This window comes from Nansenia antarctica (assembly GCF_963989245.1).
Source record: "Nansenia antarctica genome assembly, chromosome: 17".
Classification (NCBI taxonomy): domain Eukaryota; kingdom Metazoa; phylum Chordata; class Actinopteri; order Argentiniformes; family Microstomatidae; genus Nansenia; species Nansenia antarctica.
In genome coordinates this window covers 8,209,003-8,231,502 of record NC_137687.1, presented here as the reverse complement: position 1 = coordinate 8,231,502, position 22,500 = coordinate 8,209,003, and the positions used below count along the sequence as shown (strand labels likewise).

The following is a 22,500-nucleotide window of genomic DNA, read 5'->3' as shown; positions in this document are numbered from 1 at the left end:
CTCTGTCTCTGTCTCTCTCTGTGTCTGTCTCTGTGTCTGTGTCTGTCTCTGTCTCTGTCTCTGTCTCTGCCTCTGTCTCTGTGTCTGTCTCTGTGTCTGTCTCTGGCTCTGTCTCTGTCTCTGTCTCTGTCTCTCTCTGTCTCTGTGTCTGTCTCTGTCTCTGTCTCTGTCTCTGTCTCTGTCCCTGTCTCTGTGTGAGTGTCTGGAACCTATAACAGTATCAGTGAATGAGTGTGTGTGCGTGCGTGTCTGTCTGTGTGTGTGCGTGCGTGAGTGTGTGTGTGTGTCTGTGTGTGCGTGTGCTCCACCCCCTTTTCTCATACTGTACTCCTCCTCCTATACGCCCTAGGATCTCTCAGTGGATTCCCTACACGTATATCTTTAGCTACAGTGTTTTCTAACGCTCTCTGTAATATCTGGCACTGGAGCTGCTTTACTCATTCCGTGCAACGGGTGACTTTATTCACTTGAAAAATCCAGCGATTATGATGCTTCATTTTTGTAGCCAATCAAAGTACTGTTCCTAGGTAAAACACAGCATAGAACACGTCACTCTAGGTGGTGTGTGTTCCGGAGTGTTCCGGAACTCTTTGGCAGCCGGTGGGTTAACGGTGCTCCGCGGTGGGTGTATACCGACGCCTTCCTCCGTAACGAAGTGTAATACAATTATTCGTGAGACGTCGAGGCTTGCTCTTGTTGTAAGTCATTTAGCAGAAAACGGGATTAGAGTAGCCTGTTTGACCTTAGCGGTTTGTTCAGGTTTTAAGGGACGTATAGTGCTTTTGCGGCCCAAAGCTAAGGCGCATTACTCTACTCTCCTTGGGAAATTCCGTGATACAAAAAACTAACCTAAGAGGATGCCTTGTAAATTTTACACTTAACATATCACAAAGGGTTTATGGAGGGAATTCGACATTATGAATAATTTTTATTTTATTTGTTAGCTTCATCATATTATGTCCCTCTGTTGAATTACTTTTGCCTTCCCGGTCTTGCCTATTAAAGCTGAAAGCTTTCTATTTCAAACCCCGAAAGCGGGTTTGCTTTTTTTTTTAACGAATGACCTTTATTTATGTCAATCCAATAAATGCTGATACTGTAGTCACAGGGAGGGAGGGAGGGAGGGAGGGAGGGAGGGCGGGAGGGAGAGGGAGAGAGATTGCCTTAACTTAATTTAAGAATGCATCTTAGGCCGCACAATGAATGAGTTCCCAGAGTGTTGTGACGGCGTGCCTCACCCAGCCTCACCCAGCCTCACCCAGCCTGCTCTGTGCTCTTGTCTTGCAGGAACGGAGCAGTACAGTAAATACGCAGGCTACGCCGAGAGCTACAGGTGGAAGGCCAGTCACAAGGATGAGATACCCAGGTACATATACCTGATATGATATGATATGATATGAGATACCCAGGTACATATACCTGATATGAGATGATATGAGATACCCAGGTACATATATGAATAATCAAGGTCACTTGAAGGACGGAAAATGTGGAAGGATCTTTTCTGATTCCATATGCGTTCCACTCCAGTATTGCCAGTATTCTATATCATCTCTCTGGCCTTCCCTTCCTCCCCCCTCCCCCTGTCCCTCCCCCCCCTCCCCCTGTCCCTCCCCCAGGGATGAGTGGCAGAGGCGGTGTACGGAGATCGTGGCGTTGGACGCTGTTAAGTACAGGCACTTCCTGGAGCAGTTCCACCCTGACAAGATGACCAGGGAACTCAACAAGGTGAGACTGGAAGCCTCTCAGGACAGACGTGCATCTGTACCCTTACCGCCTGTACCTTTACCGCCTGTACCCTTACCGCCTGTCTCTTACTGTCTGTCCCTTACTGTCTGTCCCTTACTGTCTGTCCCTTACCGCCTGTACCTTTACCGCCTGTACCCTTACCGCCTGTCTCTTACTGTCTGTCCCTTACTGTCTGTCCCTTACTGTCTGTCCCTTACCGCCTGTACCTTTACCGCCTGTACCTTTACCGCCTGTACCCTTACCGCCAATACCCTTACCGCCTGTTCCCTTACCGCCTGTACCCTTACCGCCTGTACCTTTACCGCCTATAACCTATAACAATATTAGACACTGTTATAATATATGGCCATTTAGCTATATAATATACAATATCAGACACTTGTATCCAAAGCAACTTCCAGTCCAGTCCAGTGCGGGTGCGGGTGTTCTTCTTCTGTGTGGAAGCTCATATCCTCTCTTCCTCCCGTAATCTGAGGGCCACCTTGCCATGGTTACAGCTGGTACATCTGACTCTCCACTGACAACCAATCGGTGTAAACATGTTGATTTAGATTCACGGCTTTAGAAAGAAACACTTTCAGCAAAAGCCGTCGTTGATACAGAACTCAATACATTATTAGACGGTGTTAATTTCGGTGCCATATCTTTTTTTTCATTGTTGGGAAATAGCTCTCAGCCAAGGTGAAATGGAAACGGTTGCCTGTTGCTTGTTAAATTGAAAGATTTCCACTTTTTTTTCTTCTGAATGAGCTGACATGCGCCTGGTCCATTTAGAATGGGCTATAAATGACAGCCGTCGGCACGGTGACGGACAGGGTGGTCTGGAGATGTCATCCATCCACATCACTGCTCTCACTCTGCGTCCCGCCGCTGTCACATACGGCTCCATACAGCCCACCTCACCTGCTGCTGTGGAGGGGACATTCGGACACCGCCTCCGTCAATCATTCATGTTCCTATTTAACAGGAATTCCCTCCCTTTGTGGCTTCATACAGTTGGGAATATGAAATGTCGTTTAATGATATTTAATGACGTCATTGAAACCTTGTAGTAGTCCTTTCTCCTGAGTTTGTCCTGATGTTGTTCTCGTCAAAGGGAAGAGGAGGGTAGATTTATTTTGGGGGAGAATTTTTAGATACAGTACCAGTCAAAACTGTCAATTGAATGGGAAAGTGTGTCCAAACTTTTGACTGGTACTGTATTAGTGTCCTACATATAGAAGTAGGACAGCTCAATATAGAACTGATAATGGACTTATCGCTAAGCCACGCCCCAAAATAGTGTGTCCTATGCTGATGCAGCTACTAATGTTTGTGTTCAAGAATTTCTTTGTAAAATGTGAACGCAAATAAAGATACTAATGTGTGTGTGTGTGTGTGTGTGTGTGTCCGTCAGGCATACTGTGGATTCTTCCGGCACAACGCCAACAGCAAGCACCTCTCGGCGGTCGCCACGGGCAACTGGGGCTGTGGAGCGTTTGGTGGAGACACCCGGCTCAAAGGTACAGTCTGCCTGGCAACAACAACAACAACAACAACCACAACAACAACAACCACAACCACCACCACCACAACAACAACAACAACAACTACAACCACAACCACAACAACAACCACCACCACAACAACAACAACCACAACAACAACCACAACCACAACCACAACTGGTCTGGTACCAGTACCGTGGCTTGGGGGGGTCATGTGAACAGTAAGAATGTCACTTAAAAAAAAGTCTGTCTCTGTCTCTCTCTCTCTGTCTCTGTCTCTCTGTCTCTCTGTCTCTGTCTCTGTCTCTCTGTATCTGTCTCTGTCTCTCTCTCTCTGTCTCTGTCTCTCTGTCTCTGTCTCTCTCTCTGTCTCTGTGTCTCTGTCTCTCTGTCTCTGTCTCCCTGTCTCTATCTCTCTCTGTCTCTCTCTGTCTCTCTCTGTATCTCTGTATCTCTGTCTCTGTCTCTCTGTCTCTGTCTCTCTGTCTCTGTCTCTGTCTCTGTTTCTGTCTCTCTGTTTCTGTCTCTCTGTCTCTGTCTCTCTGTGTCTCTCTCTCTCTGTCTCTGTCTTGCTGTCTCTCTCTGTCTCTCTCTATCTGTCTCTCTCTGTCTCCCTGTCTCTCTGTCTCTCTCTGTCTCCCTGTCTCTGTCTCTCTGTCTCTCTCTGTCTCCCTGTCTCTCTCTCTCTGTCTCTCCCTGGTTAGAGATGCAGCATCCCTAATATATACATTATTGATTGCTGACTCTTTTACCAGACCTGTCACAAATGTTCTGACTAGTTGAACTTTTGACAGTCTGTTCGTCCTTTTTAGCCAGAATTTCACTGATCGGATCAGATTGTAACACACTACTCTTTTTTTTAACTGCCTATTTTACCTACTAGTAGAGCCGCCTTGGGGGTCAAATAGTCAACCCCCTTTTTAGAATGTGAATCTGCTATTTACACACAGAGATCACTAGAGGGCGCTTCTTTTTTTTAGCCTGCCTCCTACACAGAAAAACTGCAAAACAGCTTTATACTATCTTATCCTGAAGTGATTTTGGAAATGGGCGCTAAATCCTATGGACCTACAGTAGACGCAGTGTGAATCCCAAAGATCACGTCGCTCACGTGTAAAGAATATCGCTGGTTTGTTATGAGACTATTAGCGGGACAAATTAGACGGCGTGCCGCCACAGTCTACATAATACATGAGAAACACTGCTGCCCCTACTGCCCTGACCCTGGCCTCTCTTTAACACTGCTGTCCCCTACATCTGCCCTCTGCCCTCTACCCTCTACCCTCTACCCTCTACCCTCTGCCCTCTGCCCTCTACCCTCTACCCTCTACCCTCTACCCTCTACCCTCTACCCTCTACCCTCTGCCCTCTACCCTCTACCCTCTGCCCTCTACCCTCTACCCTCTACCCTCTACTCTCTACCCTCTACTCTCTACCCTCTGCCCTCTACCCTCTACTCTCTACCCTCTACCCTCTACCCTCTACCCTCTACCCTCTACCCTCTACTCTCTACCCTCTACCCTCTACCCTCTACCCTCTACTCTCTGCCCTCTACCCTCTACTCTCTACCATCTACCCTCTACTCTCTACCCTCTACCCTCTACCCTCTACCCTCTACTCTCTACCCTCTACCCTCTACCCTCTACCCTCTACTCTCTACCCTCTACTCTCTACCCTCTACCCTCTACCCTCTACCCTCTACTCTCTACCCTCTACCCTCTACCCTCTACTCTCTACCCTCTACTCTCTACCCTCTACTCTCTACTCTCTACCCTCTACCCTCTGCCCTCTACCCTCTACCCTCTACCCTCTACTCTCTACCCTCTACCCTCTACTCTCTACTCTCTACCCTCTACCCTCTACTCTCTACCCTCTACCCTCTACCCTCTGCCCTCTACCCTCTACTCTCTACCCTCTACCCTCTACCTTCTACCCTCTACCCTCTACCCTCTACTCTCTACCCTCTACCCTCTACCCTCTACTCTCTGCCCTCTGCCCTCTACCCTCTACCCTCTACCCTCTACCCTCTACCCTCTACCCTCTACCCTCTACCCTCTACCCTCTACCCTCTACCCTCTACTCTCTACCTTCTACCCTCTACCCTCTACCTTCTACCCTCTACCCTCTACCCTCTACCCTCTACCCTCTACCCTCTACCCTCTGCCCTCTGCCCTCTGCCCTCTACCCTCTACCCTCTACTCTCTACCCTCTGCCCTCTACCCTCTACCCTCTACCCTCTACCCTCTGCCCTCTGCCCTCTACCCTCTACTCTCTACCCTCTGCCCTCTACCCTCTGCCCTCTACCCTCTGCCCTCTGCCCTCTACCCTCTACCCTCTACTCTCTACCCTCTACCCTCTACTCTCTACCCTCTACCCTCTACCCTCTACCCTCTACCCTCTACCCTCTGCCCTCTGCCCTCTGCCCTCTACCCTCTACCCTCTACTCTCTACCCTCTACCCTCTACCCTCTACCTTCTCTCCTCTACCCTCTACCCTCTACCCTCTACCCTCTACCCTCTACCCTCTACCCTCTGCCCTCTACCCTCTACCCTCTACCCTCTACTCTCTACCCTCTGCCCTCTGCCCTCTACCCTCTACCCTCTACCCTCTACCCTCTACCCTCTACCCTCTACCCTCTACTCTCTACCCTCTACCCTCTACCCTCTACCCTCTACCCTCTGCCCTCTACCCTCTACTCTCTACTCTCTACCCTCTACTCTCTACCCTCTACTCTCTACCCTCTACCCTCTACCCTCTACCCTCTACTCTCTACCCTCTACCCTCTACTCTCTACCCTCTACCCTCTACCCTCTACTCTCTACCCTCTACCCTCTACCCTCTACCCTCTACTCTCTACCCTCTACTCTCTACCCTCTACCCTCTACCTCCTCTACCCTCTACCCTCTACCCTCTACTCTCTACCCTCTACCCTCTACCCTCTACCCTCTACCCTCTACTCTCTACCCTCTACCCTCTACTCTCTACCCTCTACCCTCTACCCTCTCTCCTCTACTCTCTACCCTCTACCCTCTACCCTCTACCCTCTACCCTCTACCCTCTACCCTCTACCCTCTACTCTCTACCCTCTACCCTCTACTCTCTGCCCTCTACCCTCTACTCTCTACCCTCTACCCTCTACCCTCTACCCTCTACCCTCTACTCTCTACCCTCTACCCTCTACCCTCTACCCTCTACCCTCTACTCTCTACCCTCTACTCTCTACCCTCTACCCTCTGCCCTCTACCCTCTGCCCTCTGCCCTCTACCCTCTACCCTCTACCCTCTACCCTCTACCCTCTACTCTCTACCCTCTACCTTCTACCCTCTACCCTCTACTCTCTACTCTCTACCTTCTACCCTCTACCCTCTACTCTCTACCCTCTACCCTCTACCCTCTACCCTCTACCCTCTACCCTCTACTCTCTACCCTCTACCCTCTACCCTCTACCCTCTACCCTCTACCCTCTACCCTCTACCCTCTGCCCTCTACCCTCTACCCTCTACCCTCTACCCTCTACCCTCTACTCTCTACCCTCTGCCATCTACCATCTACCCTCTACCCTCTACCCTCTACCCTCTACCCTCTACCCTCTACTCTCTACCCTCTACCCTCTACCCTCTACCCTCTACCCTCTACTCTCTACCCTCTACCCTCCGCCCTCTACTCTCTACCCTCTGCCCTCCGCCCTCCACTCTCTACCCTCTACCCTCTACCCTCTACCCTCTACCCTCTACCCTCCGCCCTCTACTCTCTACCCTCTACCCTCCGCCCTCCACTCTCTACCCTCTACCCTCTACCCTCTACCCTCTACTCTCTACCCTCTACCCTCCGCCCTCTACTCTCTACCCTCTACCCTCCGCCCTCCACTCTCTACCCTCTACCCTCTACCCTCTACCCTCTACTCTCTACCCTCTACCCTCCGCCCTCCACTCTCTACCCTCTACCCTCTACCCTCTGCCCTCTACCCTCTACCCTCTGCCCTCTACCCTCTACTCTCTACCCTCTACCCTCTACCCTCTACTCTCTACTCTCTACCCTCTACCCTCTACCCTCTACTCTCTACTCTCTACCCTCTACCCTCTACTCTCTACCCTCTACCCTCTACCCTCTACTCTCTACCCTCTACTCTCTACCCTCTACCCTCTACCTTCTACCCTCTGCCCTCTACCCTCTACCCTCTACCCTCTGCCATCTACCCTCTACCCTCTACCCTCTACTCTCTGCCCTCTACCCTCTACCCTCTACCTTCTACCCTCTACCCTCTACCTTCTACCCTCTACCCTCTACTCTCTACCCTCTACCCTCTACCCTCTACCTTCTACCCTCTACCCTCTACCCTCTACTCTCTACCCTCTACCCTCTACCCTCTACTCTCTACCCTCTACCCTCTACCCTCTACTCTCTACCCTCTACCCTCTACCCTCTACTCTCTACCCTCTACCCTCTACCCTCTACCCTCTACTCTCTACCCTCTACTCTCTACCCTCTACCCTCTACTCTCTACCCTCTACCCTCTACCCTCTACCCTCTGCTCTCTACCCTCTACCCTCTACCCTCTGCCCTCTGCCCTCTAACCCTCTACCCTCTACTCTCTACCCTCTACTCTCTACCCTCTACCCTCTACCCTCTGCCCTGACCTGTCTTTAACACTGCTGTCCCTCTGTCCTGACCCTGGCCTGTCTCTAGTCCCACTGTCCCCCTGGGAGCCCCTCACTCATTTACTTAAAGCCTGACCCCCCCTGACCCCCCCCCCGTTTATTGATCAGCTGACACAAGGGGATGTTTCCCATTAACAGGGGGATTGATTACCCTGGGCCGTGGCATGAACCCATGCGGGGAGGGGGGGGGGTCTCTGTGGCCTTGATTTACCATTGTGTGATTGGCTGATTAGATATTTGGGCAGTAACGAGTAGTTGACAAAAGGTGTACCTAATGAAGTGGCCGGTGAGTGTATATGATGTGTATTGTTGATTTTCAGGGATGTATCTTTGAGTGCACAGTGAAAGCACTGTACAACATCCATGTGTTATTATTAGTATTATTAATCTTCTCTGCCTCAGGCTATGAATAGATGAAGCTGAGCCTCGAGAACAGAACAAGCTTCCAGGGCTTTCTCTGATTAGTATTGGAATAATTACTAATAATATATATTATTTATTTTTGGGGATATTTTTTTTAGATATGTTTTTAGGGCATTTCTGCTCTATTAGGATAGAGACAGTAGAGACTGACAGGAAGGATGTGTGAGAGTGAGAGAGAGGGGGGGGGGTGACATGCAGGATATGTTGACGGCCGGAATCGAACCCGGGACCCTGCGGTTGTATGGAATGCGCCTTAGGCCTGGACGACACGTATATGGATATTTTTTTAAGCGGATAATTTTCGTCCTCGTTTAGAAAATAATATATCTGTGTCCATACGGAAAGCCAAAACTGAACACGATCTGTCAAGTACCGTAGAAGAACGTTATGGGCATGCGCAGTCAGTTGTAATCAAACGGCGGCAGTGACTCAAAACGTAAACAGACCAAACTCTTTGAAACAGACAGAAAGGAAAAGTACAAAACAGACAGAAAAGCAAGTTATGGCGACCAAGAAGAAAGCAAAAACTGATTATTTTGTGTGGACCGACGATGAAGTTGAGCCATTGTTGCTGTTGACAACCGTTTTGCTTCAATGCGCATGTGTGAACGGCTTGACGCTTGACGCTTGACGTCATTGCATCAACACAGCTCTGTTTAACATAACCACACTGATCCACTCAATCGGATTTTTTTTTTTTTTTTATCTGTTTAGAGAATTCTCCGTTTATGTGAGTGAAAATGCTTTGTTCGTATGGTTGAGAGACCCAATTGTACCAAAAAATGTGCTGCGCCACTTACACACCAAGCACAAGATGTTTTTAGTGAGCAGTAACAGCGTTGTACGATGGGTCGTTGAATGCGGGAATGGACCTGTCGCTAAGCCACGCCCCCTTCAAAAACTCAGACAAACAAACAACGCTTCACTGACAGTGACTGACTGACCGACTGTGACTGAATGACATTCAATGACTTACAAATGGCGGGAGTTGGCACATTTCTGATTTCTGATTCATGTTTTTTAAAGATGACAAGAATATTTTGTCTAGAAGCTTTTCACCATCAGATATTAGCGAGTTGTTTGTCCGAGTTTTCTGCCTGTCGTGACTTTTGCTGTGATATGATTGGACAATTTATATTCCGGGGCGTGGCTTAGCGATAGGTCCATTGACTTTGTGGAATGTGGTTGTTACAAACGTTGCTTATGTGAGATTTATCCTAGCTGTTATACGGACAAACGCTGTAATGTTCACTGATGACGTTTTAGAACAGGGGTGGGGAACCTCCGGCCTCCGGGCCGTATAAGGCCCGCGAGACCGTTTGATCCGGTCCGCGAGGCAATTCATAAAAATAGAGAAAAGCATTATAGAAATAAAAAATAAAATAAAAAAAGATCTCCAGCGAGCGATTATTTTTCCTATAAAACGTGTCACGTTCAGGGTCAGTGACGGACAGCTGTCTATCTGTCTGTGTCACGTTCATGGTCACTTGCGTAACGTAATGTGTCATTGCGTGATAATCTCCTGTCATCGCTTCATTCAGAAAGTAATCAGAATGCAAACATGGCGACTGTCAAGAAAAGAAAGTTAGATGCAGAATGTTGCGCTTTCCAAGACAAATGGACAAACGATTATTTATTTGTTTAAGTAAAAGGCAAGCCAGTATGCCTAGTTTGTCGGGAGGCGCTCTCGGTTATGAAAAAGGCCAACCTCGAACGTCATTACAACTCGAAACATGCTAACCTGGACAAGTTGAAAGGACAAATAGGCTTGGATAAAGTTAACGCTCTTCGGCTGAGTTTGGGTGCTCAACAAGCAGTCTTCATGAGACCACAATCTGACCGAGACAACATTACGCATGCTAGTTTTGTGGTGAGTGAGCTAATCGCTAAGAAGGACTCGGGACAGCTGACTGGGTGTCCTGGTTACAGCTTAAAAGGCGTTCCAGTCCACAAACTCTCTCTCTCTCCTCCAGCACCATTATTCAATATTACACCGTACAACACCCTCCTTGCCATACCTTCCACTGCATTCACTCACTTACACTGATTCTCATACCCCATTGGATTATTGTTCAGTTTGGCATACCTTAGTTCTATTAAATTCTTGTTATTTTGATTATACATGGTGTGTGTGTGTGTCCCTTTTTGTTATGGTCCAGAGCCAGGCCGTAACAATGGCCCTCGAAGGATGTTCTAAAAATGTAAATGGCCCTTAACAGGAAAAAGGTTCCCCACCCCTGTTTTAGAAAATGATGTTCTACTTCCGCCGCTCATTAATCAGTCGTCGACACCCAGCCTCGTTAAATAATTTAAAGTCTCTCTAGACTTAATTTGTGGTGGCTAGGATTGAGTAAATCCACCCCAGTATCATTTACTTCTCACATACAAATGGTTATGTCACTCAAGTTCACCTCCGCCCAGGGGCTTGGGCTTCAACACACAACCTCTCACAGACCTCTCTCCTGATTGGTCAATTACAGGGGATCTGTCATTTCCTTTGGTTTTGGTTTAGCTGTCAGCTCTCACTGAGATGATGGCACAGAGAGTAAAGGTTACAGTACGGAGTAACTGACGCTCTGACTGATTCTTTCTCCTCCCCTCCCCTCTCCTCTCCCCTCCTCTTCTCCCCCTCCCCCCGCCCCTCCCCTCTCCCCTCCTCTCCCCATCTCCCCCTCCCGTCCCCTCTCCCCCTCCCCTCCCCCTCCCCTCTCCTCCCCTCTCCTCCCCTCTCCTCCCCTCCCCTCCCCCTCCCCTCCTCTCACAGCTCTGCTCCAGCTGATGGCAGCAGCAGAGGCAGGCAGAGATGTGGCCTACTTCACCTTCGGGGACGCCCAGCTCATGAGGGACGTCCACCATATGCACACCTTCCTCACGGACAGACAGGTCACCGTGGGTACGGCTGGCACACACACACACAGACACACATACGCACGCACGCACGTGGACGCATACACACACTCACACACATTCCACCCATCCACCCACCCACCCACCCATCCATCCACCCACCCATCCACCCATCCATCCATCCACCCACCCATCCACCCACCCATCCATCCATCCACCCAACCATCCATCCATCCATCCACCCATCCATCCATCCATCCATCCACCCATCCACCCACCCACCCATCCACCCATCCATCCATCCACCCATCCATCCATCCATCCATCCACCCATCCATCCATCCACCCACCCATCCACCCATCCATCCATCCATCCATCCACCCACCCATCCATCCACCCACCCATCCATCCATCCATCCACCCACCCACCCACCTACCCACCCATCCATCCATCCATCCACCCACCCACCCACCTACCCACCCACCCACCCACCCATCCATCCACCCACCCACCTACCCACCCACCTACCCACCCATCCATCCACCCACCTACCCACCCACCTACCCATCCATCCACCCACCCACCTACCCACCCACCTACCTACCCACCCATCCATCCACCCACCCATCCATCCATCCACCCACCCATCCATCCATCCATCCATCCACCCACCCATCCATCCACCCACCCACCTACCCACCCACCCATCCATCCATCCACCCACCCACCCATCCATCCACCCACCCACCCACCCACCCACCCATCCATCCACCCACCCACCTACCCACCCATCCATCCACCCATCCATCCACCCACCCACCTACCCACCCACCTACCCATCCACCCACCCACCTACCTACCCACCCATCCATCCATCCACCCACCCATCCATCCATCCATCCACCCACCCATCCATCCATCCACCCACCCACCCACCCACCTACCCACCCACCTACCCACCCATCCATCCATCCACCCATCCATCCACCCACCCACCTACCCATCCATCCACCCACCCACCCACCTACCCACCCACCCACCCACCCATCCATCCACCCACCCACCCACCCATCCATCCACCCACCCACCTACCTACCCACCCATCCATCCATCCACCCACCCATCCATCCATCCACCCACCCATTCATCCATCCATTCATCCATCCACCCACCTACCCACCCACCCATCCATCCATCCACCCACCTACCCACCTACCCACCCACCCACCCACCCATCCATCCACCCATCCATCCATCCACCCACCCACCCACCCATCCACCCACCCATCCACCATCCACCCACCCACCCATCCATCCATCCACCCACCCATCCACCCATCCATCCATCCACCCTCCATCCATCCATCCACCCACCCATCCATCCATCCATCCACCCACCCATCCATCCATCCACCCACCCATCCATCCATCCATCCATCCACCCACCTACCCACCCACCCATCCATCCACCCACCCACCCACCCATCCATCCACCCACCCACCTACCCACCTACCCACCCATCCATCCACCCATCCATCCACCCACCCACCCACCCACCTACCCATCCATCCACCCACCCACCTACCTACCCACCCATCCATCCACCCACCCACCCATCCACCCACCTATCCACCCATCCATCCACCCACCCATCCATCCACCCATCCATCCACCCACCCACCTACCCATCCACCCACCTACCCATCCACCCATCCATCCATCCATCCACCCACCCACCCACCCATCCATCCACCCACCCACCTACCCACCCATCCATCCACCCATCCATCCATCCACCCACCCACCTACCCACCTACCTACCTACCCACCCATCCATCCACCCATCCATCCATCCACCTACCCACCCACCCACCCACCCATCCATCCACCCACCCACCCACCCACCTACCCACCCATCCATCCATCCACCCATCCATCCACCCACCCACCTACCCATCCATCCACCCACCCACCTACCCACCCACCTACCTACCCACCCATCCATCCACCCACCCACCCACCCATCCATCCACCCATCCATCCACCCACCCACCTACCCATCCATCCACCCACCCACCTACCCATCCATCCACCCACCCACCTACCCACCCACCTACCTACCCACCCATCCATCCACCCACCCACCCACCCATCCATCCACCCATCCATCCACCCACCCACCTACCCATCCATCCACCCACCCACCTACCCATCCATCCACCCACCCACCTACCCACCCACCTACCTACCCACCCATCCATCCACCCATCCATCCACCCACCCACCCACCTACCCATCCATCCACCCACCCACCTACCCATCCATCCACCCACCCACCTACCCACCCACCTACCTACCCACCCATCCATCCATCCACCCATCCATCCACCCACCCACCCATCCATCCACCCATCCACCCACCCATCCACCCACCCATCCATCCACCCATCCATCCACCCACCCACCCATCCACCCATCCTTCCACCCACCTACCTACCCACCCATCCATCCATCCACCCACCCACCCACCTACCCACCCACCCACCTACCCATCCACCCATCCATCCATCCATCCCTGAGAGGACGACTGCCTCAGCTGACCCAGCCACTCTCCATTTGTCCAGCAGTGACGTTTATGGAAGCCTCTCAGAGAGCGATCCATTTCCTAAAGTGGAGCTACAGAGAAAGCCGTTGCTGTGTGTGTGTGTGATTTATGAATGAAACTGAACGCACTTCATTCTCTCTCTCTCTCTCTCTCTCTCTCTCTCTCTCTCTCTCTCTCTCTCTCTCTCTCTCTCTCTCTCTCTCTCTCTTTTTGTCCTTTTGTCTGTTCTATCAACCTTGCTGTCTCGTTCCTGTCCTCCTCTCTCTCCCCATCCCTCCTTTCTCTCACTTCTTTGCTCTCTCTCACCCTGCTTCCTCAATCTGTCTACCCTCTATCTCCTCTCTCTCTCTCTCTGCCTCTCTCTGTCGCTCTCTCTCTCCTCTCGCTCTCTCTCTCCTCTCGCTCTCTCTCTCCTCTCGCTCTCTCTCTCCTCTCTGTCACTCTCCTCTCTCTCTCTTTCTGTCTCACCTCTTCTCTCTCTCGCTCTCCACTTCGCTCTTCTCTCTCTCCTCTACTATCTCTCTCCATCCCCTCCTCCTCTCTCTCTCCATCCCCTCATCCTCTTTTCCCCCTCTCTTCCCCCTCTCTTCTCTCTCTCCATCCCCCCCTCCTCTCTCTCTCCATCCCCCCCTCCTCCTCTCTCTCCTCCCCCTCCTCCTCTCCCCCCCCCCCCCAGGTGCCCTGTCAGGCCTGTTAGGTCAGTACTACAGCGTGGTGTGTAAGTGCTGCCCCACCTCGCGCCCTGACATCAACCTCTACGGGTTCCTCTACGAGAGGGTCACCTCCCTCACCGCCTCCGACTCCTCAGACGCCGCTGCGGCCGCCGCTGCCGCCACAAGGGATTCTGGGATGTGTCCAGCCCCCTCGGACTGTCATTAACGCCCGGAGAAGACAACCACACAGCCCCTTGTCCCCGTCCCCGTCCCCCTCTCTCTCTCTCTCTCTCTCTCTCTCTTACCCTTTAGTTCTGTCATTCCAACACACGACGAACAAGCGAAAACACACGTTTGCCTTTCTGTCGACCGGTGACGACAGCTCTCCCCGCTACAGTCACCACGACGACGGACGAGGGACAGACGGAGAATCGTAGCAATAGTTCATTCATCCCCGGTCGCCGTCCTCATATCTGGAGGTGACGTTGAGGAGGGTTTGTTGTTTTTTGACGACTGGGAGCGGGAGGGGGGGGGCGGGGAGGTTCACTTAACCAAACCCCCCCCCCCTCCCCCTCCCCCTCCCCCTCTCCCCTGATAAAACACACTGCATGGTGGGAGTTGTTGGCCCTCTGCCGAGGTCAGGATCACGAGAGCATGACGAATCTACTTTCATAACGGTCGCGTTTCGGTTCTGACGTTGTTGTTTTTTTCGGGGATTCCGGTGTGTGCAGAGAGATGACTCAGTGGTCTGCAGCAGCCTATGCATGGTGTTCTGCTGGCTGTTTCCTATGTTTAGATGTTTGGAGTATTATAGCAGACAGATGACTTGTCATCATCGGGGGGAGGGGGGGGGGGGGGGGGTTTGCCCCCTTGGACCCCCCCCCATCCCCCCCCACCTCCGTTTTAATATCAGTCAAGAATATGACTAAATAAATATTTACTGATAATGTGATTTAGTCGAGAATCAATTCAGACTTGTTAATGAACAACAATGAGCGCTGTGTTATCAAAATGAGTTGATGGTTAGAATGACAAGCTCAGCGTATAGAGCTCAGCGTATAGAGCATTCCTGTTGGGCAGGTGGTTGGACAGATCATTGGTTTATTAGAATATGGGTTTTGCATGCAGTTTGTTTCTCGTTTACTTTGTTCATCTTTTGATGGACTATCGGGCTTAAATTTAGTATTTAATGAATTGTGTTGAGTTGTAATAGAAAAGGCTGTAACTGAAATCTGTAATGTGTTTCTTATGTTGTATTATTTTATTATGATTTCATAATAAAAAACGAATTATCCAGCTAAGAATGTGTCCTGAGTAGAGTATTTTTAAAAGTCAGACTGGGCTAAACCTTCATTTGTTTATCGGACGACAGCTTCTTTCAGTTTCAGATGTGATTGGATGTGGAAGGCGGCAGCTCGTTATTGTGTTCAACACAATGTATATGTTACGGTACATGTGGGAATACGGTACATGTGGGAATACGGTACATGTGGGAAAACTAGGGTTAGGGTTAGGTGCTAGGGTGCTAGGGTTAAGGTTAAGGTTAGGGTTAGGGTTAGGGGTAGGGTTAGGGTTACGGTTAGGGTTAGACATGCCAGCATGTACCAAGTCACCCTAGCACCTAACCCTAACCCTAGTTTTCCCACATGTACCGTATTCCCACATGTACCGTAACATATACATTATACTGTATGTAGGCGAGGCTATTCATGAATTATTATGAATATACAACAATAACTGTTAATTGTTAATTCTGCATTGCAGTTTTAGGACGCTGGTTGATCATTATGCATGTTATGATGGCAGGTATAGCATTGTTTCCTTAAAAGCATTTTGAATTGCCCCTTGTTGTATGAAATGTGCTATACAAACTATTCCTTATAGTAGCGTTATAGTTAATTCTGCCTGGATTATTTATAGATTCAGATATTATTTCCAGCTCTGGCATCATCAGAAGGAAATAATATCGCATTTTGGGCACACTGCTCTCGGGGGCTCCCTAAATAATGTTACTAAATAAGGTGTGTCTGTGTTTTACATCACTATTTCATCATTTGAAACAATCATATGATTCACTAAAGGCTGAACAGGATATGCAACCTAATTGGGTTGGCCTCCCGTCATCTCCTCTTATTAAACGAGTTAGCTGGGTCTCATAAATAACCTCATAACGTGGGCTCCCTTAAATGGGGTGTGGGCTTGAGTGGGCTAAGTGGATTACGTGTCGTTATCTGTTTCTCCTGCTCTTCGTACCGAGGTCTAAACGAGTTGCAGACCTGTATTTCCAAAGTCAATTGGACTTGGCAGCTTAAACATGCCTGCATACAGTAGCGTAAGGTAGCCTCCAGTTATCTTACCCAGATCCCAATCTTCCTTCATCTGTATCTACCTGGGATAATAATTGTCTGTTCCCTACCATAGAAATAACTCCCCTTCCTCCTAGCACTGGTAACTGGCAATGGCCCCTTATGATGACTGATGGATTACATAATTCACTTACATGGACAATTGTATTTGCTGTAAGTCACTTTTGGATAAAGGGCGTCTTCTGCTAAATGGCAGGGAATGTAAATGTTAATGTATTCCCTCTACCATAGAAACCCGACTGCTCTGCCTCTCTCTATTCCAGACCACTGAAAATGGGGTCCTATCGAAAACACTCAGGAAAACATTTCAACAGAAAATGGAAAAATCCAACAACTGCCACTGAGATGAATAAGAGGCAGCGAGAGGACGGCACTCTTGTTCTGTAACCCCCCCCCCTCCCCCGAGAAAAGAAATGGCCGTAATATTGAACACTCGGGTCGGCTTTCTGCCTGCCTGCCTGCCTGCCTGCCTGTCTGTCTGTCTGTTGTAAAGGTAAGTAATTATGCCGAAAGCGAAGTAATTTGCCACAAAGCTGTGTGTCGTAAGCCGGGCCGGCGGCGCCTTCGCGCCCCGCGTCAGATGAACGCTATTAATAAAACGTCAGAAACGCACCGGTCTTCACTCCGTCTCTGTCAGGCGCACAAGTCACCACAAACAAAATGGCATTTCCATTCATAATTGCCTGGCCTCCATCTACCTGGGGTCATAGTAAGAACCGCAGGTAGAAGAATGATGTGTGAAGCCAGCCATGTTTAAAGGGATAGTTCTTCCAAATGACTTAAATCACATATTTTTGGTTCCTTTCTTTGCCCTGAAAGGAGTCTATGGACAAGGACAGGCTTCACTCAATCCACACTTTTCTGTGGACGAGGACGTTGCATTTAATGCCGGAATAATCTCAAAGTCATTTAGATCAAGTTGTTGAGGCTTTTTTTCAGAGAATTTGGGATGATTTGGGCTTGACATTTCAAACATGGTAACTAATTTATCTAACCATCATTGAGTTAACCATTTTGTTTTGGTCTCATCCATAGACTCATTTCAGGGTAAGAAACCAAAGATGTGAAACCTATTATTGTAATTTGGGTGAACTAGCCTATATATAATATAGGATAGTGTACATAGCCTTTATTTATGTAAACCAGCTCTTTTCCCTTCTTGTTTTTAGTATTTTTTTCCAAGCACCAGGGGAGCCCCCCCTCCCAAATTTCGTTGTATGGTACCTGTACTATATCAATGACAATAAAGACCATTCATTCATTCATTCATTCATTCATTCATTCATATCCCCTTAAAGTATATTCAATGCTTTCCGTTTCATTCCGAGTCTTGTGAGAGATTGCCATCTGAATGAACGAGCCCGTGTTTCTCCTGTCTGGGCTGCTGGAGGTATGGAGCAGGCAGGGGACAGACCGCAGCTGTTTAATGTTACCGGGAAAAAACTGCAAACCGACGTATTGATTCTGAGGGAGTCTTCGCTGCACCGTATCACCGTTATGAGCAATGACGCTCAATTTGCCATCGCTGCCCGCTGTAGACACACACACACACACACACACACACACACACACACACACACACACACACGCACACACAATAACACACACACACACACACACACACACACACACACAATAACACACACACACACAATAACACACACACACACACGCACACAATAACACACACACACACACACACACACACACACACACACACACACACACACACACACAAAGGGCCTCGTAGGCCTACTGGAGGCTACATGGAGAACACAGAGAGTGTGTAAGGGTTCTTCCAGAGGTTTGTGTGATGATTGATGTGAACGCTTCCTCCACTGCCAGTGACTGTGGGGGTGATGAAGGAGAAGTGGAAGATGGGGTGGGTGGGGGGAGGAGGGGGAGGGAGGGGGGGATGGGGGAGGGAGGGAGGGAGGGAGGGCAATTATCCTACCACGCTATAAAGGCCCTTCAAGCTAGGAGGACATCCATCAGTAGAGCTATGACTGGAACCACTTGCTCAAATGAGTCATGCTCGCTCTTTTTACACGTTTCAACATAATTAACACTAAAAGGATGAGGGTGAAAAAAGTCTGTACCTACGAAGAATAGTCTCCTAAAGTGTAATACAGTGAGACATCAAGAAACCGGGTCGACTATGTGTGTGTGTGTGTGTGTGTGTGTGTGTGTGTGTGTGTGTGTGTGTGTGTATGCGTGTGTGTGTGTGTGTGTACGTGCGTGTATGTGTGTGTGTGTGCAGGGGCGCCGCTAAGGGGGTGGTAAGTTAGGACGATTCTAAGGGCCCAGCACTGACAGGGGCCCATGAGAATCTTTAAAAAAATATATATTATATTTATAAATAATATTATTATTATCATAAGGACGTTAATGTAGCCGAATTCAAATTATAATTCTATGTATTAAAAAAAGTCACAAAAGAAACAAACTGGAGTTTTGTTTCTCTATGTTTAACAAAATGAAGCCTTATTATTTACCCCTCTATTTATTCATTGCATGGTTCAGTCCACCGCGCGCGAGCTGCTAGACTAGAGGAACGTTACCGCAAATATTCTGACAAGGTTTCCATGACCAACATGTCCTGCTGTAGTATGTGTGTGGGACAGATGGAGGACAGCCAGATTGGAAATGCATCAAATGTACGTGTGCGTGCGTGGACGATGTCGTGAAAGGCAAAGCCAAAGTCAGGGTCTCAAAAGAGAAAAGTAAAAAAATCTGTGATCTAATCACTGCGTGGATGATCTAGTTAGCTCGCTATAGCTAATTAACATTAACTTCAAGTATAGTTAACTTACAGTGCACTGTCAGTATAATTTCAGTTAAATGTATGAGATGAGTGCAATTTTGGTCCAAATATAGGTTATTAGAGCTCAGTGAATTTGTATCCAGCAGCTATGCACTCTTGCTATAGCTAGCTAGCTAACTAGTATAATGTTACATGCTAATGACGTCATGCACAGATGCAGCTCCAGGATCAGGACTCCTTCCCTCAACCCACCTCCCAGTTGAAGGAGAAGGAGGTGAGCAGTAGGAGTTTGGGGTTAACAAACATATTTTGAATATTTTAATGTATGCTGCATTACCATGCAAGCATTGAATACAACTTTAGCTAATATTTATATTTAGTTAATAGTTCTTCCAGTAATTGCAATAACATTGACCACTGGCATCTTAATAATATTGTTAGCTAGCTAGATAACATTTAAGTTAGCTAATCTGGTGTAATGTATGTATTATTATGTTAATACTATTATAGGACATATTATGAATTATGTACCTATGGATACTCCATGCCAGGGCCCACTTCAAGCAAGGCAGCCAGAGAGGAGAGCAGAGGTGGGGGGGTAGTGGTGGTCTAGTAGTGGATAGTGAGTTGGACTTGTGATTGGAAAGTTGCAAGTTCAAATCCCGCCTGAAACCTCACCACTACTTGTGTGCCCTTGAGTAAGGCACTTAGCCTTCAGTTACTCCAGGGGGAATGTCCCTGTAATTTGTAATTGTTTGGATTAAAAGCGTCTGCTAAATGGCAAAATTAATTAAAATTAAAAAAAATAAGAGGTAAAGAGGCAGAAGAAGAACAAAGGACAATGACAGCAGCACAGCAAGTTGGCTTCATCACTAGATTTCAAGGATCTTATTAAAGATGTTGCTATATACTAAGAAGGCCCAGCGTTTAGCTTTGATTTGATTTGATCTCTTTACTCCTATCTTGAATCGTTGTGCATTAGGCTAGATATAGTTTTTAGCTCTCCAGGTATACTAAATACTGCCGCAGTGTAAAAATAAAAATCTTCCCATTTCACATTCAATTTCGCTGGCACCATGTCTGTGTTGCTCCCTCTTGTATAAGACACGTTTGTCTTTGTGTGAAACAAGCAATGCTGAGTCAGTAAATATCTCTCTGCTGTAATTCTTCATTGATCTAATCCTGACAGTATTATGGCCAACTGATCTTTACAAGATCTACATTTATTTAGACACAATACCACCCCATTAAAATTATATATTTTACTTTTTGTGTGATTTATACTTTTATAATTGGGTTCCAATCTTCATTTAATTATACTTTTGTCCTTGTGTTGTTCAAGTCTTAATTTAATAAGTTAAAGAATGTTGAGATTTCTTTGCTGAATTGTTGATTCCTGTATTAACTGTAATTTTACATTTACAAAAGATGTCCATCATTGGATTTCTTGCAGTGCATCAATAGTTCATCAACTTCAACTGGGTTTAGGTTGATGGGTGGTTTAGGTGGGGGGGCCCAAAATTATATTCTGTCATGGGGCCCAGAATCTCTAGCGGCGCCCCTGTGTGTGTGTGTGTGTGTGTGTGTGTGTGTGTGTGTGTGTGTGTGTGTGTGTGTGTGTGTGTGTTCGTGTGTGTGTGTGTGTGCGTGTGTTTGTACGTGCGTGTGCGTGTGTGTGTTCGTATGTGTGTGCGTGCGTGTGTGTGTGTTCGTATGTGTGTGCGTGTGTGTGTGGTTACCTGTGCAGCTTCAGAGGAGCGGCTGAGCACCTGTCACCTGACGTAGGGGGCGTTCCCTCGCACAGTTGCGCTCTTCGCGTAGTGTGTGTGTGTGTGTGTGTGTGTGTGTGTGTGTGTGTGTGTGTGTGTGTGTGTGTGTGTGTGTGTGTGTGCGTGTGCGTGTGTGTGCGTGTGCGTGTGCGTGTGTGTGCGTGTGCGTGTGCGTGTGTGTGTGTGGGGTCATCAGTTCCTCTCCGCTGTTTCTGCTTAAGTGGTATCTGTAAAAGAGAGGTGTGAGGCTGACGACAGAAAAGGAGGTAACGTTGCCTTTAGCCGCGCACTAACAGTAACAGCCTAATTCTACTGACTCGAGGGAGATTATAAAGGTTTATTTATGGTGACGGTGAGGGATTAGCGGTGCAGGGTTCAGCCTTCAGACACAGAATCAAACCGCAATGTCTTCTTCTTGAGAGTCGATCCTGAAACAAACCCGACCCTCTTCAAAAAACAGCGTCAGAGAGGAAAAGGTGGGATTCCCTCCCGATAATATAAAAGTACGGTATTACTTGGGGGGGTCAGGGTTATTAGATATTGTTCTGCGGGGTTATAATTCGCCTATTGCGCTCGAGTGGAGCTGCGCGTCTCTTCTTCCTTCTTACAAGACGTGACGTTAGAATTATAAGGTTCTATCTCCATTTTTGTCAAAATGTAGTTTTTTACATAATCTGATCCATTAGGTGTTTATTAACGCCTGTGTGGTGTTATTTTTAAAATGTTGACATTTTTGGGTTAGTAATTCATCAAATACAAAGGTTCCATCTCACAGAACATAATGGAATGTCAAAACTTTGACGCTCAATATCTCTGAACTCCCCTAAACGGAGATAGAACCTTCTCATTCTAAACGGAGATAGAACCTTCTCATTCTAAACGGAGATAGAACCTTATCATTCTAAACGGAGATAGAACCTTATCATTCTAAGCTCACGAAGAGGCGACCATCAGAACAGGCCGCCTGCAGGTAGACCCTGGGTGTAAGATACACGTCTTTAGATGTGTTCCACTACCACGACATTACATGTTGTGAAATGCGGGTACACATTTCGACCAATACGCTAACCTAACCGAAGCTGGTTATCAATTATAGACACATATCCCGTCGCCCTGGGACTGTCCTGTTATCGCACATCCCTGATGCGTAACCCAGATGCGATTATGCAAGGTCAC

General features: G+C 49.0%; 1 protein-coding gene across 1 annotated transcript in view; it reads left to right on the top strand.

Moving 5' to 3' along the window:
- LOC308172351 (uncharacterized protein) overlaps positions 1-14,651 on the top strand; it is a gene marked incomplete at both ends in the record, with an annotated part of 32,532 nt that extends 17,881 nt beyond the window's left edge. Inside the window, 5 exons of the mRNA XM_080547263.1 lie at positions 1,288-1,366; positions 1,620-1,728; positions 3,146-3,251; positions 11,082-11,210; positions 14,449-14,651. Of these exons, the coding sequence (XP_080403389.1) occupies positions 1,288-1,366; positions 1,620-1,728; positions 3,146-3,251; positions 11,082-11,210; positions 14,449-14,651 (626 nt within the window). The remainder of the gene's footprint in view (positions 1-1,287; positions 1,367-1,619; positions 1,729-3,145; positions 3,252-11,081; positions 11,211-14,448) is intronic.
- Between the last annotated feature and the right edge of the window lie 7,849 nt (positions 14,652-22,500).